This window comes from Pseudopipra pipra, chromosome 27, assembly GCF_036250125.1.
Source record: "Pseudopipra pipra isolate bDixPip1 chromosome 27, bDixPip1.hap1, whole genome shotgun sequence".
Classification (NCBI taxonomy): domain Eukaryota; kingdom Metazoa; phylum Chordata; class Aves; order Passeriformes; family Pipridae; genus Pseudopipra; species Pseudopipra pipra.
In genome coordinates this window covers 5,700,170-5,716,654 of record NC_087575.1, presented here as the reverse complement: position 1 = coordinate 5,716,654, position 16,485 = coordinate 5,700,170, and the positions used below count along the sequence as shown (strand labels likewise).

Below are 16,485 nucleotides of genomic sequence, written 5' to 3'. Positions count from 1 at the left end.
CTGGCTCAACCCTTGGCAGAGGATGAGCCATTAACCACGACACACCAGTCCTGAGATAAACCCTCGTCCTGTGAGATGAAAGGCGCCGCTGTGCTGCCCTGCCAAGCCAAGGAGGAAAAACAGTCCGGGCGAGTCGCTCTGTGTCAGCTCCTGGCCCCGGCAGAGCTGCTGCCACCCACCCCGGGGACACTTTCTCCAACAAATCAACTTCTTGTGTTCTGAAATGGCTCAAAAATGGCCAAATCAGCCACTGGCCTCCCCCCTCCTATAGGATCTTGTCCCTTCCCAGGAAGCTCTTGGGAGGAAGGGTCAGGTCTGGGGTGAATCTGCTCTGGAAGAGACACCCAAGCTCTGCTGGCACCAGCACCTTCCCCAGCTGTCCCAGCCCACTCCCAAGGCCCCAAGAGCCAGGGGAAGAGGCAGGGAGCCCCCCAAACTGCCAAACCCTCTGCCCACCCCCACAGGGGCACAGTCCCCCTCGCCTGCTCTGGCCTCCGCCACAGCACGATCCCGAGGCTCCATCTGGACCCTGGCCCGGCAGGAGATCCGCTGCCTGCCCCGAGTCCCTGCGAGGGGAAAGGGCTCCTGGTGACAGAGGGTGAGAGCACCAGGGCTCTGGTCCTCTCGTGCCTCCAGGCCTGGGGAGCAGGGACATGGCAGGGAGCGACTGCCCGCACCGGTCGCATTCTTGTCATTCTCCAAGCTCCAGCTCTGTCACAGAAACTGAGTCACAAACATACCTGGGTATTTTTCTCTCTCTCCTTTTTTAATCAGCTCTATTTTAAGTAGTTTTGCAATACATTTTTCTCAAAAAATGTTGTTTTCCTGGTAATTACTCAGTCACAACGAGATTTGCTGGTCCTCGCTCTGCTGCACACCCAGTCCTGTGTGGGCCCAGCGGAACAGCCCGCCCCGGCTGCGAGGGGGGCAGGACTGCAACACAGAGATGTAAAAAATAGAAAAGACCAGGCGAGGATGCTTCCAGATGCGATCCTTGGTCACTGTGCAGTGCCCTGCAGGCTGGCAGCGGCTCCCACCAGAGCTCCCAGCACGTGGGAGGGCTCAGAGAGGCCCGGCCTGCCCGGGGAGGTGGGATGGCTCAGCAGCCTCGGAGCTTACCCTGCAGCTCTCCTCAAATCATGCATAACGGCTCGCAGAGCTGAAATGTCCATTTATTGACAGCAGTAATAATTTAAGATTATAAAAACCCTTTCAGTGTTGAGTATCAGCGGGCGAGGTTATAAAGAAAAATAAATGGGACTCGAGATGGGACAGGGAAGGATCCCGGGGTCTATTTGAGAGTTCCTGTTTCAGTGAGAGCTACTGGTCCTCCCCAGCTGAAGATCCTGGAGGGGAGGCAGCATCCTTACGCTTCCATTTTAGACTTCAATCTCCAAAGCAGAAAAGAGAGTATCCAAGGGGAGGAGGAGCAAAAGAAATAAAAGAAAGGGATCTCAAATTCAAACCCATACAAACAACCTTTCCTTTTGGGATTCAACCACTCGCTCAGCACCTCGGGGTTCCCAGCTGGGAGCGCGGCAGCCTCGCACTGCAACGGGTAAAGTCCACGCACAGAGGATGTTTTTATTGACAGACAGAGCTCTTTCCCCCCTTTTTCATCACAGAACTTGAGGCTTCTCATCTCTGAAGGACCCAGAGTCTCCGTGTCTTCAGAAATCAAAAGAGAATTCTGGGGGCACTGCTCCCCCCTTGTCCCCTCCCCTCGCTCTGCTCTGGAAGCCCCTTTGGCTGCTTGTGGTGGCCAGGGAGGGAGGGGGGACAGTGGAGGGGGCCCCAGGGACAGAGGGTGTGTTAAGATTCATGAGTTGTTCGATGAGTTTTCATTACTTGGTGAGCTGGAGGAAGAGGAGGAGGAGGAGGATGACGAGAAGTTCATCCCTGTGAGTCCTGGGGGGTTTGTGGCAGTGTTTTGTCCACTTAAACTTTTCCGGCAGACGGGACACGTGTCATGCTTTGAGGAGCAGACAAAAACAAAACAAGAAATATGGAAAACTGATTAGAAACACGAGATGGGAGCAGCACTCGAGGAACAGGCTGGGATGACACTCCGTCCTCTGATCGAAGGCTGTTCATGGCTCAAGCCTCACAACAGAGGTAGGAAAATATTTACAGAGGGGAGCAGAGGTGCTGCCCGCCCTGGGCACTGCCCCCACACTCACCTGCTCCAGCCATGGGACGATGCAGCCGTCGTGGAACAGGTGATTGCACGGTAACTGCCGCACGTTCTCCCCGACTGTGTAGTCTTCCTTACACACTGGGCACTCCAACCCGGAATCTGCATCGCACAGGGAAAGCCAAGCACAGCTGAGCAATGGAGGAGAGAATGCCAGACAAAGCCCCCAACTCAGGACCCATCACTGCCTCCCCTTCCCCGGCACTGCTCCAACCCTGCCGAGAGGAAAGCTTGGTGCTCTGCAGTCACTCCCCCACCACGCCACCTCCCCCTGCCCCGGGTCTGCCTCATCCTTCCCCTCCCTTCTGCTTTTCCATCTGAACTTCTCACAAGTTTGCCTCCACAGGGCAAATCCATCCAGCCTGCACTGCTCTTTTTCTTTGTGAGTGTAACAGAGCCACTTCAGCTCTCTCCTGTCTTTGAAATGTTTTAGGCCTCGAAGGTACAAGCAGACAAAATTCAAGTCCCAAGAAAACATTACACAGAGCTTCCAGGGAGCTCTCTCTGCATGACTGCCTGGAGCAGACACATACCTACGTGCTCCTGTGTGATCTGTATGGTGGGGAGGGCCTGGATCTTTTCTTTGTCCGCTGGCGGTGGTCCAGTGTTTTCAAACTGATTCAGTAACTGGAAAAACAACCGGCCAGGCAGGCAGAAGGGAGAGGTGAGCTCAGCAGTACAGAGAATCCAGAGAATGTTTCCTGAGCCAGTGCGCTTGGGCCCCGCATCGCCCACACTGCAGACCCCGGCTCCCATTCCTGCCCTCGCAGTCCCTCACCCCCTGCACCACCACAGGTGCTGCCCCTTCTGCAGCACTGCACAGGAGCACGGAGACTCTGCTAAGTCCCAGTTTTACCTGTGTGATAATCGCATCCAGGCCGTTGGCACCCCAGGCGTAGTCCATCGGATTTGAGTGCAGGACTCCCCTGCAGAGCAAGGACAGCAAGTGAGTTCATCCGGGAGCACCACCGAGACACTGCCAGAGAGAGCAGCACATCCTCCAACTCACCAAGGGCCCAGGCCTAGGTTTGGAATTGTGGTTGGTGCAATAATTCCATTGACCAGCTGCTGGATAATTCTGAAAGACAAGAAAACCAGGATTGTGTAAGAATTAGTCTGCTGGCTCCCAGCCCAGCACCCCGACGTGGAGGGAGAGGCTGAATACTGTCACATTGTCAGGGGAAAGAAAAGATTCCCTGTAGCAATTGCAACTGCAGCTTATAGAGTGATAGGCCATGGATAAAGTTTCAGTATTTGACTCGTAAGGGGACAATTCCTGGCACGAACTGAGTGGCTCCCAGGACGCAGTTACACAAACAGCATCTGGTGCTTTCTGCTGTTTCCCCTCACAGTGAGTACAACACTTTGGCAACGACCAGGGAATATTTTCCCACTGCAGGACAAAGTCCCAGCCACAGGCCATGCCACTGCTCATGTGAAATAGCCCCGACAGACCCCAGGCAGGAGCTGCCAACAGCATCAGGCCCAGCTGGGGCACAGCTGGCACCCAAGGCAGTGCTGGAGAGCTTTGGGACGCCGCTCCCCAACCCGGGGGAAAAGGCACAGGCTGAGGTCAGTCCCCTCAGTGAGGAACAGGATTCTCACCCTTCCAGCGTGGGGACGCCCTCGTGCCTGCCCGAGGCGCGGCGCGTGGCCAGGCGGGCGCGGGGCTGCCTCGCGCCGTAGCGGTGCCGGGACTGGTGCTCGCGCTCCCGCCGGTTCTCCGAGTCCCGGTTGTCTTCCGGCTGCACATTGGACCCAAACGGAAACTCAAAGCTGTCATCAAAGAACCCGAAAGCGAACTGGCCATAGCCCTGGGGCAAGGTGAACAAGTGCTGATCCACGTTCTGAGAGGGAGGGAATGCAGAGAACAGATTGTGACGAGAGAAACGGCCCTCGGCTCCCACAGCGACCCCGGGCCTGCGGTGACACCGGGACCAGTGTGCCCCTGGCACAGCTCAGTGAGGAACGGACATGGGAACTGCACACAAAGGCAGAAAAAACCCAAATCACAGGTCCCTGGTTTCCCTTTGCTGTGTCACTGCTGCTTCTGAGCTGAGGCTACTGCATAGCAACACACTGAAATCCTGCTCTCCAAATCCTGCTGAGCCCCCTCAGGACGGGAATCAGCCACAAGTGATGGTCCTACGTAACACACGTGCAGAGATTTCAGGAGCACCATGTGGAGGACATTAATTCCTCCTTTCCAGATTCTGTCATGATCTGGGGAGCACTTAAACGATGTACTATTGGAAAAATACTCAATCCAATGGCAAAGCAGAAGGTGTTGAAAGGGAGAAAGGACTTAGTCACCTCAAAAGGATGCCTGCTCTGATCAGCGGCTGACGTAGAGGAGCTGGTCTCATTGTCAGCGTTCCTGTGGGGAATGAAGAATGCTGGTAAGACTCAGAAGCTTCTACAGGAAGATTTGCTGTCTCCCTTCCCTTTAAGGTCTGCCCCGCTCCCACCCACCCCAGGGCAGGGGCAGCTCCAGACAGAACCTGGTCCTCTTTCAGCTGCCGATTTTCTGGTTGCTCACATCAATTTTCATTCCTCCCTCCCTGAACCCTTCATTTTCCCACATCCTCACCCATCTCTCCCTACCCTGTTAGGTTGTGATTTCACAAAGCTGCAGAGAAGTGCCTGAACCACAATGTCAAGTAAGGATTCCCTGCACAATCCACCTCAAACACATCAGCTAAGCCTCCAGAGCATCAGGAAGAGTTCTGATCGCTGTGACCCCAACACATGTAAGTCTAATCTTGAATCAAAGAAATCTCTCTATTGCAGAGGCACGTGACCCAACGGCTCAGGATATTGGGAAAATTCCTAGTGCTGTCAGGCTTCTGCTTTCAGAGCTGCAGGAACATTGCCTGCTCAGTGCCCAGCTCTACATGTCTGCATTCAAAGTACCATGGCCCATCCCAGAGCCAGTCACAGCCAACAAATGTGACTGAAACATTTAAAGACATTCCTGGTGCTCCTGCCCACCAGAGAGCTGTCCCAAAAGTGGCAGCAGGGCAGTAGAGGAACATGGATCTCGTTGCTCCAGGGCAGAGTCCAAAGTCTCAGCCACAACATTTCACTGTTTGTCCCCAGCACGTTCACTACTCGCACACTGAGGTGTCCGTGCACTCTCCATTCCCAGATTTGTCTCTCCAGGGTTATCTCTGCCCTGATGACTCAGACCAGGTCACAGCTACACACACCATAGGGAAAGCCTCCCTATCACTTCTTTATGTTTGTTTTACATCAACCCATTCCTGCACTGCCCTTCACCTGCGACACTGGATGCTCAGGAGGACACTCAGTATTCCCATGGCAGACTGACCTGTGGCTGCAAACCTGCCAATGAAGCACTATAACCCCACAGTGAGGAAAGATGAGCCAAAGCTTGGGCACAGAAGCAATAAAGACGGTGTATTTAATGTCCAACTTTGCCTTTGAACTAGTAAGAGAGCAAGGCAGCCCTGACTCACTCAAGCACCAGTGCATGGGGCAGGACATTACCTCGGCTCCTCGGGAAGTTCTTCAATAAAACCAGACTCACACCGTGGGCAGATGTAGTCCTGTGGGAGAAGAGACACTGGATAAGAGAAGGAAGTGGTACCCCAGAGCTGCAGGGTGTGACGGGAGGGGTCTGGTCACCCCCAGCACACGCCACGGTTCCAGAGCCAGAGAGACCCCAAACCCCAACATTGGCTTTCCCCAGGCCAGCGAGGCCAGAGCTTGGCCTGAGTCTGCAGGAGCTCGGCTTGAGAACGATCAGGGTGACGCTGCTAATCCCTGTACAGACACAGCATTAGACACAACTGATGCAGTTCTGGTGAGGTGAAAGCAAAACCCCCATCACTCCCCGCACAGCAGCTCTCAAACACCAGCTCTGGGGACCAGGAAACGAGGTGGGAATGGCAGCAGGGGCTTGGCAGTGTCGTGATGCTCAGGGAGGCTGATCCCTGCCACTAACACAAGCTGGGGTTCACAGCACGAGGGGCACGAGGACACACCAGGTCCTTACATGCCCATGACCAGTACTTGCCACAGACCTGCTGCCCCAGTGCCCTGGGCACTGACAATGGAGCATGTGGGGAAAGACAGGCTGTGTGTGCAGAGCCTGTGACACTCACTGCCTCACAATCCCCGGGGTTAGTGAGGAATTTATCCTCCACGACCACACTGTCCTGGGCAGAGCAGCCCAGAACACTGGAGATCCTCAAAGGGAATTGCTTCGCTTTCCAGTGCTCGAGGGGCAGCAGCACCACAGAGCCGCCCGCGTGCCCAGCGGGCACACACCACCCCAAATCCCCGCGCTGGCAGAGCCGGGCTCAGCTCAGAAGGCATTTAAGAGCTTCTAAAAATAATATCACTTCCCTTTGCTGCTGCTGCTGCACTGGAACTGGCACAGCCCTTCGCCAGGCCAAGGGATTCCCCCAAGGAGTCAAGGCCACCAGCCCTGGGAACTGTCCCAATGAGACCCCTGGGGTCGCTCCCCCAGTCCCTGCATCTGACCCTGATAAGGCCCCGTGTGGAGCACGGCCCAGAGCCACCACACGTGCCCTGCCCGCCCAGGGAGGTACAGGAGCTCCGAGGCCCAGACTGGGACAGGTCCCTGCTCCCTCTCTCCCCTGTCTGCTGCTGTGAAACAACTGGCTCTGCACCACTCACACGAGGTGTGAGCTCAGGAACCTCTGTACCCCTCGGTGCCCAGCACAGGGAGCTGCAGCAGTTGCCTCTGCCTGGGAAAACCCCTTTGCTTCCCACCACCACAGACTGGTGGGGACACACCAGCACAGGGGGAATGACCACGGCCTGAGCACCCTGCTCCTCTCAGCTCCTCGCTCCAGGGGGCTGGGGGGGGTGTGTGCTCACAACCAGCTCTGAGCACAGGGATCAGCACATTCCTCTGCAGCTGGAACAGCACAAATGTCAAAGTTAGTTGTTTCTTGGGCTGTTTGAGTCCCTCCTTTGGCAGCTCCTGTCAGTGAGTGAAACCAAGTGAACTTGGACCCCCAAAACAAGTTCATGAACTCACAGCTACCCAGCCCTGAGGCCCCAAACACAGCCACCTGCTCCCTGCCCAGCCCAGCACACACAGCCAGGTGTGCCCAGCTCAGCCCAGCCCAGGATGGGGTGTTTGAGCAGAAATATCCCCTGGTTCCCACCCCCAGCCTGTGTGTTCTCAGCACGAGCGCAGCCAGGCGTTTGTTCTCACACTTACACATGAGCTGGAAGGCTCCAACACGGCCCACCCTGGCAAAAGGACAAACTGCACATCACAAACCAACTGCCCCCCCCCAAGGACAGCTCTGCTCGCCCTCGGGGGCTTTTCAAGCTCAGTGTCAGCAACTAGCAAAGGCTCGTTCAGACAAGACGCTGTGAAAAGTGTCAGGACAAAGAGACCGGCAGGACCCTCAGAACCACACTGAACATCTCAGGACACCGGGCGGGGAGCAGTGACCCACCAGCTCCTCCCCAACAGCCCACGCTCCAGGCCACCCACCCCGGGACAGGCTCCGCATACGCGGGGTTTCGCTGGGTGATTAAAGCACCTGCCCAGGTGCCTACACAGCACTTCTGTCCACGTATCACCCGTGCACCTCCCTGTGTCCCAGCCACACCACCGCCGGGCTTTTCTCGTGCTCATTAAACGCTTCTGAGAAACAGAGAAGAAACCCCGCGGCGCTTCCCTCAGCTCCGGATAGGGTAAGGCTGCCCGGGCCGGGGGTGTCACTCCCGGACGGACCCCCACCCCGGACTCGCTCGGCGGCGGGGCCCGGCGGTTCCCGTGGGGCGGTCGGAGCGCTCGAACCGCCGCGGGGCCGCCCCGCCCAGGCCCCCCCGCCCGGGCCGAGGGCCCCTCCCGCCGCGCCGCCCCCGCCCGGCTGCTGCCCCTCGGCAGGGGCGGCCCGCTACCCCCTGCAGCCCCGTTCCCCCGCTCCGGACCGCCCCAGCCTCTCCCAACGCCCCCGAGCCCCGGTGCCACGGGTGGAGCCCCCAAGGCCCCCCCCCGCCCTCGCCGGTCCCGCCGCCTCTCAGGCCCCCCGGGCCCCTCAGGCCTCGACTCCACGTGCCCGCCCCGCCGGAGCCCCTGCCCGGCCCTGCCCGCGCCCACCGCCCCTCCCGGTCCCCCCGGCGGCCGCGGCGCTCACGGGCAGGCGCGGGGCGATCTCGGCCGAGCAGCAGTGGCAGAAGAACCGGCCCGGCTGCGGCGACGCCTCCGCCATCTTCCCTGCCCGCCCGGCCCCGCCCCTGCGCGCGCCGCGGCGCCGACGGCGGCCGACGGGGGACACGGGGCCGCGCGCGGCACAAACGCGGAAGCGGAGGGGCGGGGCTGAGGGGGGCTCGAGGGGCGGCCCCGCCCCCTGCACGCGGAACGGGGACCCCTTGATCCGGGGACCCCTCGATCCCGGTCCCTCTCTCAGCCCCGGGGCAGTGGCCCCATCGGACCCTCGGGCTTCAAAATATCATAAGCTCATAAGCTGACTGACATAGTTAGTTAGTTATTTTCTCTTTAAAGAGAAGAAAAAAAGAGCTGGGGAGAGGTTGAGACCCCCCCTCTCGAAAGGAGGAAAAACGGGTATTCCCAGTGAATATCCCAGGATTTGCTTAAGATTGCAGTAGCCACAAAGGAACGGGGATGTTCCATTTTAACAGAAGCCTCTCAAGTAGGGTATTTGTCCCAGACTTCACCCCTTGGATGCTGGCAGATGCTGGGGAGGTTTTAGGGGGCAAGAGGTGGAATCTCTAATTTTAGGGGCTAGGAATCCCACCTGGGGCTCAGTTCAAGGCCAGGATGTTCCCCATGCTGCAGCTTTTGAGAGAGCAGGGGGTCTGCCTGGCCCTCACTGGGGTCCCAAGCTCCACGGGCTGTTGCTGTGGCTCTGCTGAGCCAGGGTTTTGGGGTGGTGTGGCTGGGGGAGGTTTGGGGTATCCACACAGCGTGGTTGTGGGCTTTTGGGGTGGTGAGGCTGCAGGGGGGTTGGGAGTGGCAGAGCTGTGGGGTCTTAGGGGTTCTGCATGGTGGGGTCCTGGGGTTCGAGCCCGCGGCACCAGCCCCGCTCCCAGCAGGTGGCATCTGCAGCCCAGGATTTGCTGCTCCGGCTTCGTCGGGTGATGGAGCCGGGGAGGGATTTGTGGAGCAGCTCAGGAGCCGTGCAAAGCTCGGCATGTCTCTGCTCCCTCTGCTGCAGGGGGACGGGGACACGGTGAGACGCCGTAAACTGGGCGCGGGTGGGACAGGGCTGGGTCACCGGTCAGCGACTGGGAGGGCTCGGTGATGGTGTGGGAATTGCAGCCGTGGGACAGATTGGCAGCGCTCAGCAGCTGATCGATGATCCCGGACACTGATAAGGCACGTTGGCATTTATTTACAGCCGATGAGGAAACGGCTGCTCCCGTAACCCTTTTATTTGGGAGGTGGGTCCAGACGTGGAGCCAGACGGAGCCCGGAGCCTCCAGGAGCCCGCAGCCCCGGATGGGGCATTTCGTGCCCCGAGGGAAGCTCCTCACCAGTGTTTCTCTGTGCCCTGTCTCGAGGCTGGAGGACAAGTTGCCACTTGATCAAATGGGTGCCGGGTGCCTGTGGGATTGGGAGGGAAGGATCCGACTCCACTGACTTTGTCCCTCTGGAATTCCCTGACGCAGGAACTGTGGAAGCTGAACGTGGCAACACTCGTCGGGATGCAAATGGCAACGGATGTGAATGCCCATGGAGATAAGGGCAGCCCCAGTGCCTCTGGCACACAGCAGTGGGAAGGGCCCAAAGCCCCCGGAGCCCCATGGCTGTTGGGATGTGCTTCTGTGGGGAGAAAGCTCCATGTCAGGACCGCAGCCTCTGCCCATGACCTGCAGCCCCTGGGCACAGGCAAAGCCCCCTGCCCATCCCTCATCACTGGTGCTGAACTCCCCTTTCTGGGGGTTGAGGCCCTGACTTTGGCCCCAGCCACAGTTCCCCCCCACGGAGGGCAGGAGGGTCCCCGGGCAGGTGCAGCCCTGTCACCGCTCAGGCACCCCAGGATCGTGGGTTCTGGGCTCAGCTGTCCCCTCCTCTGAGGGAGCCGCCCCTGGTCGGGAGTAAATTTGAGTCACCCAGGGAAGGATTTTCCCACGGTGCTGCAGAAAGGCAAACTGCACCCTCACCCCAGAGAGCTGACGAGGAGGTGACACCTCCCCACTTAGCACCGAGTCATCCTTACACAGAGCCTGCTCCCAAACTGGCCGCCCTGCCTGGGTGAGAGAGGGCAGTGGAAAATATCCCAGGGCTCCCGTTGTCTGAGGGGACAGGACAGGGTGGGAGGCTCCTCTGGCAGCTTGGAGTCACGATCCCACCTGCACTGGTCAGTGGAGGGGACAAGTTCCCGTCTGGGACCCCGGACAAGGGGTCACAGGGATTCATCCTGACCTCTGGACCCTGTGCTCCTAAACAAAGCAGTGGCTGGAGCTGAAGCCCCTGTGCTGCCTGGCTGTTGGGTGTTTGGGGTGCAGCTCCGGGCACAGCCTTGTCCCAGGCTCTGCCTTGAGCCCTGGGAAGCACAGGCACCTCCTGGAGCAGGAGCAGCTTCCAGCACGGTTCCTGCCAAGTGAGAATAACTGGTGCAGCTGGTCTCCCTGCTCCCCTCCACCCAACATCATATATAATTGCCTATTTTAATTAATAAATTGGAGGCCACTCAAAGGAAAGTGGCGAGATTCCTCACAGACACTGCAGGGATTGTCTGCCCGCCCCGAGCCAGTCGTGTCACGGTGGATTTGAATCGGTCTCCTTTGAATTTCTTCAGACAGATCGTGAGATTTACATCCTCCACCTCGTCTCCTGGAGCCTCGCACCTCCAGGCTGTGGGTCTGGATCCCACCTGGCAGCGATCCGGCAGCTCCCGGTGACCCAGGAGCAGTGACACAGGCTGAGCCCCAACCTCACTGCTGCCAGGCTGGGAGTGCTGAGGGGCACTGGCAGCGGGTGGCCCCCAGCCCTGCACGGCTCTGATCCCTGGATCCAGGATGTCCCCAGCAGCAGGGCTAGTGGCATCTTGTCAGCCCTGCTCTGGCCCCCCTGTGCCATCCCAGTGGCCCACCTGTCCTGGGAGCAGCCAGGGCACGGGGGCTCAGGGGACATTCACGGTCCCTGGGGGCTGCTTTTGAGCTCCACCAAAAATTTCCCTTCTCTTTTTTTTTTTTTTTTTTGGATTCTTTGCTTTTTTATGCTTGATTTAAACCATTGTTCTTCAAGGGAAATTTTAATATGAAAAACATGTTTTTCTACCAGTTGCCAGCCTGGGCCAAGCAATCAGGCTCCCTGTCTGACAGGGGCTGTGTGGCAGATGGGGGCTTCAGGCGGGACATGACCTACAGTGGCTCTGCCCTTCAATGGCCCAGGGGACTGGGAACCTGCGGGGCCACCAGACTGGCAGGGCCAGGGTGCCACAGCCCACCGTAGTGCCAGTGGGGTCTGTGTCCTCCACCTGGCTGGAATGGGAGGAGGGCAGCCAGCAGCCTCACTGTCTCGTCCCGATAACCAGCACCTTGCCCAGGGAACAAAGATCAGTGGAGCAACCGCTGCCCTTCCTGGTGCAGCTCTGCCTCCTCCGCCAGCGCCTCTCCCCAGCCTCGCCGAGGAGCCAAAGGACTTTCATGGCCCGGGAGGTTTTCCCGACTCCCGGCCCTGCTGGACCCAGTTCAGCCCCACACGGTTTCCTGACGTTCCACAGCACTGTCAGCTCTCCCCTCGAGGCTCACTTTGCTCCTGCCCTGCACCGTGGTGGAGGCAGTGCTTGTGCTGGGAGCCCACGCGGCTGCTGGGCTGACTCACAGCTTGTTTACACACTCTTGTGTCATGCGTGTGTTTACACACACACCCGTGTCATGTGTGTTTACACACACCCCTGTGTCACACGTGTGTTTACACACACACACCTGGGTCATGCGTGTTTACACACACACACACCTGTGTCATGCGTGTTTACACACACCCCTGTGTCACGCGTGTGTTTACACACACACACCTGTGTCATGCATGTTTACACACACCCCTGTGTCATGCGTGTGTTTACACCCCCCCCCAGTGTCACACGTGTGTTTACACCCCCCCCAGTGTCACACGTGTGTTTACACCCCCCCCCCCCGTGTCACGCGTGCCCCGGCTGACCGTGCCAGGCTCGGCCGTGTGGGCAATGGGATCGTTCGTAAGGAGCTCCCCGAGGTGTCTGTAAATCCATGTGCACGGACAGGAGAGGCAGAACCAGAGCCAGCTGTGGGCCGAGGCCATGAGATGTCTGCTCCTTTTTGAGAGGGGCACACCTTGTCAGAGCGGATGGGACAGGATGTCCTTGCTGGCTCTGGCCGCTGCTTTCCTGCATCCCAGCCTTCCCAATCCATGTTGCTTGCACCTCCTGGATCCAAGCACCAGCATTTCTCCAGCACAGACAGAGCCCAGAGCATCTTCCATCAGTGTGGGGCAGAGCTGGGGACACTGGGATGAAAGATTGGGAGAGAGGAGGCCTTGGGGGGGAGTGTAGCTCTTGCCGGGGGCACCCAAAGCTCTGGAGAGGGGGAAGACTTTGCTGAGGAGGGGAGAGGGAGCGAATCCCCCCAGGGTGATGTTTCCTGGGGGGCTGGGGCCTGCAGGGTGCTGGTGGTGCTGATGCCAGCAGCAGTCTGGGTCTGAGCATCAGCAGGAAGGATCAGAGTCTGATCAGGAATCAAACAGGATGGGTGATCAGATTTGGAGGGGCAAGTCTTGGGAAGGTATGTCAGCCTCCCGGCCCTCCCTGCACGCCCCGCTCCCGCCCTGCCCTCCTTCATCCGCAGAAGTGGAAGTGTCCCAGGAACATGAAACGATTACTTGGCGAGGAGAATCCAGCTCAGCACTTCTTGGCATTTGTTCACAGCTTTCATCTTCAAAGCTCCTTGCAAACATTAGCAATCTAATCCCTGCAACCTTCCTGGGAGATAGCGCAGGATCAAGCAGAGGAGCATTATCTCGTCTCAGCAGATGGGGAAACTGAGGCAGCAGCGGTGACGCTGCCGCCCCGGGGCACGGGGCGAAGCTCCGTGTCAGCGCTGGGGGTGGGGTGTGGCCATCGAGGTGCAGCCCACACCGCTCCAACACTCTCTCCCCAGTTCCAGGGATGTGGCCATGAGCCACAAGCACCAACCCAATTCACGGAGCTGGAGCCATGAGGACACGGTGGAGAAAATCCTGCCTCGGGGTCAAGGCTGCCGGCAGCAGCCCCAGGGCTCAGCTCGTGCCTCGCACCAGCCACCCAGCACAGGCTCTGGCTCCAAGGGATGTGACTGAGGCTCGGTCCCTTCCCCCCTCCTGGGGACACACTGAGCTCCAGCTCTGGCCCTGCTGTGCCAAGCCTGGGTCCCATCCCCAGGGTTTCCCGGGGTCTCATGGCCCCATGGATACACCTAAGCCAGGGCTGAGGATCCCTCACCAGCAGCCCCTCTCCCCACTGCTGTGTTTGGCAGCACTTCCACCTGTGTGGGAGAAACTGGGGCATCCCGCTGCGGAGCGGAATGGGGCCAGGATCACCTCGCTCTGACAGGGAAATGGCAACATCCAGGGCCCTGGCCAACACCTGCCCACAGATCCATGCCGGCGGTATGAAACCTCTGCCCTGACCCTGGGCTCTGGGAGAAACACTTCTCAATTGAATGTCTTGTTGCAAATTGCAGCTCTAATTGGTTTAGCAGAGTTTAATTAGCCTGAACTGATGAAAGAGGCAAGATTCCCTCCTTAAAGGAGCCCAGCAGCAGGATGCACCAGCCAGGGTCTGGGGGGAGAATGGCTGGGTCTGAACCTCATCCCGAAATCCTGCTGCAGCCCTGACCCAGCATGGCACCAGCGCCCAGATGAAAGGTCAGATGTGAGGCCGCCATTCACTGCGCTCCAAAGGGCTCCTTTGTCCCCGTCCCAGCGCCTTCTGCCGCCCCCAGCCCAGTCCAGGGGCTCCTTTGACTCCCTTCGGGTGCCGCAGGGCTGCTTTCCTGCAGATCCCAGTCCGGCTTCTCGCCCCCCTCCCCCTTTTCTGCGGGTGCTGAGGGGTCTCAGTCACATCCCGGGCTGTCTGTGGGGTGCAGGGAGGCAGAATCACCCTGTGTGCAAGACTGGTTGGTGGAATTTTGCTCCCAGCTTTGCTTGAGAATCAGCCTTGCCCCCCCACCCCGCCCTCTGGCATCACTGCAGGCAAGTCACTTTGGCCACAACCAGGAGAAGGGCAAGGGGAGCCCCCAGCATGGTTTTCCTGGGAGCAGGGTGGCCTCAGCAGGGCTCTGAGCCCCCTTTAGCTCAGGGACCCACTTACTTCCTGGCCTCCAGGCTCCTCCTGCCTCACATCAGGAGCCTGGCTGCTCCCTGACAGAGGCAACAGCGCCTGCTGCTCCAAGCGAGGTCCGACCCCTTCCCTGCCAGAGCCAGTGGTTGTGCAACCCCACTCTGAGCCAGGGAAAATCCCTTCCTGGCCTTTTCGAGCTCCTCTCGCATCCTGGAGCATGTGAGTGAGTGCATCACCACCCGCTCGCTCACGGACATCCCACTTGGAGGTTTGGCTTCCCAGTCCTCGGCCCTTACATGGGCAATCACTCCGAGGCGGCCGAGGGAGCCGGGTCACGCCAGCCGGGCCAGGGCCGGGAGCAGCGCCGGGGCCGGGGCCGGGAGCACAAGGGGGGCCCGTGCGGGCGGGGGCTGCCAGCTCTGTCCTTCCCCAGGACCCCCCCGCTGTCCTGTGCGGGGCTCTCCTGGCCCCACCACACGCTGTGCTGCAGGACACAGGGCTCCTGCACCTGCAGATGGCACCAATGCCACCTGGGGTAAACCCATCCCTCCCCATTCCCGACCCCTCCCTGGGGATGCAAGGGACTGTATGGGGAAAAGGAGGGGAGGAGGGGAAGATCTACCTTGGTGAGAGACGGCTCACTGGCCAGAGGGGCAGAGAGAGGGATGGAGATTGTGCTGGTGCCAGTGGACACACTGCTCTGCCCGTGCTGGCAGCTGGCAGTGCACCCCCTATCCCTGTTGTGGGACCCAGGCTGCTCCATGTCCCCCCAGACCAAAGCTGCGTCCAGCCCCATCCCGCGCCAAAGCAAGCTGCTTGTGCTGTGCTGGCACCACTCAGAGCCAGGAGGCTGCTGCTGGGCCAGAGGGGTGGTGCAGGGTCCCCGGGGCCCTGTGGTCTGGGCCCCTCTCCGAAAGAGCCCAGCTCAGCCCTGCTGAAAACATGACCTCAGCTGAGGCCAGTGCACGGGGTGAAACGTTCCTCAGCTGCTCGGCCGCGAGCTGGACACGGCACTCAGGGCTGAGAGGGCCCTGGGCTGTGGCAAAGAGCCCTGTGTCCCCAGCGCCCTACCTGGGGAGCTGGGTGACAGCTGGGGGCCCTGGTGCACCCCGACCCCCCTTCAAACAGGTGGGCAATCTCTTTGTGGTGGCACTGAGCAAGAAGCAAGGCCAGGCAATGCCAGAGAGCCCAGCCTGCCTTGTCCGGGGCTCCCCACTGTGCTCCCCAGTCCTGTCAGGAGCTGCACAAAGTCTGGGAGCCCCTGAAAACCTGGCAGTATTGGCCCAGGTCCCAGTTCCCCAGCACGAGCCAGGCCATGCAGGGTCCAGCATGTGTTTGGGAGCCAGGAGATGCAGTGCTAGTGCTGGTGGGGACAGCTGGGGAGAATGGGGCCAGCACGTGCCATGGGAGTATGACCCCAAGCTCTTCTCCTTCCCCTCCTTGTCTGGTAGGGCTCGAGTTGGTGCCTCAGTTTCCCTTTGGCTCGTTGGGGGTGATGCTGGGTACCAGCCGAGCTGCGGGGGTGTTTGGGTAGCAGAGATGAAAGGAGCCACATGAGACAGCCCTCACCCTACCCCTGCTGCCAGCCGGGCTGCTCCGCGAGGAGGAGGAGGGCGGGAGGAGGCAGACGCGGGTTCATGCGAGGATGGGTGTGGAAGGCGCAGCCGTGCGGGCGGCACAGGGTCGGGCAGGGAAGTGTTCTGGGGTTCCCCACGCCTCAGGGTCTGCCCAGACACCGCTCTGCTCCGCTGCACACCGAGCACGGGGGCACCCCCAAACCTTCCCCGTCCCATCTCAGTCCGGGGCTGCCGGTCCCTGCTCGCTCCGGGGGAAACACGGACACGACTCCCCACCGCCCACTCGGGGACGATCAGACCCTCGCTGCCATCCCCGCGCCCCCGCACTCACCCCCCTCGCTGCCCCCCGACTCCACCGCCGCTGCCCCCGCCCCGGCCCCCCCGCGCCGCCCCGCCCGGTGATTCACGCCTCCCCGCCGCTTTATAGCTCCGCCGGCCT

At 59.9% G+C, this 16,485-nt stretch overlaps 1 protein-coding gene across 1 annotated transcript; it reads right to left on the bottom strand.

Moving 5' to 3' along the window:
• Positions 1–1,154: 1,154 nt before the first annotated feature.
• Positions 1,155–8,464, bottom strand: RNF126 (ring finger protein 126). The gene is made up of 9 exons (XM_064637272.1): positions 8,344–8,464; positions 5,705–5,763; positions 4,508–4,571; positions 3,800–4,041; positions 3,204–3,272; positions 3,051–3,120; positions 2,728–2,821; positions 2,181–2,296; positions 1,155–1,972 (listed from the first exon to the last, which is right to left on the bottom strand). The coding sequence occupies exons 1-9, from the start codon at positions 8,416–8,418 to the stop codon at positions 1,820–1,822; spliced, it is 942 nt and encodes a 313-aa protein (XP_064493342.1). The 5' UTR covers positions 8,419–8,464; the 3' UTR covers positions 1,155–1,819.
• Positions 8,465–16,485: the final 8,021 nt, after the last annotated feature.

What these genes read in the sequence shown, in the direction of transcription:
- RNF126 (XM_064637272.1), bottom strand. Translation starts at nt 8,418, where the DNA reads ATGGCGGAGGCGTCGCCGCAGCCGGGCCGGTTCTTCTGCCACTGCTGC. An exon ending in AGATCGCCCCGCGCCTGCCC is followed by an intron (nt 5,764 to 8,343) that starts GTGAGCGCCGCG and finishes CTTCTCCCACAG; the next exon opens with GACTACATCTGCCCACGGTG. An exon ending in TGGATGCGATTATCACACAG is followed by an intron (nt 2,822 to 3,050) that starts GTAAAACTGGGA and finishes TTGTTTTTCCAG; the next exon opens with TTACTGAATCAGTTTGAAAA.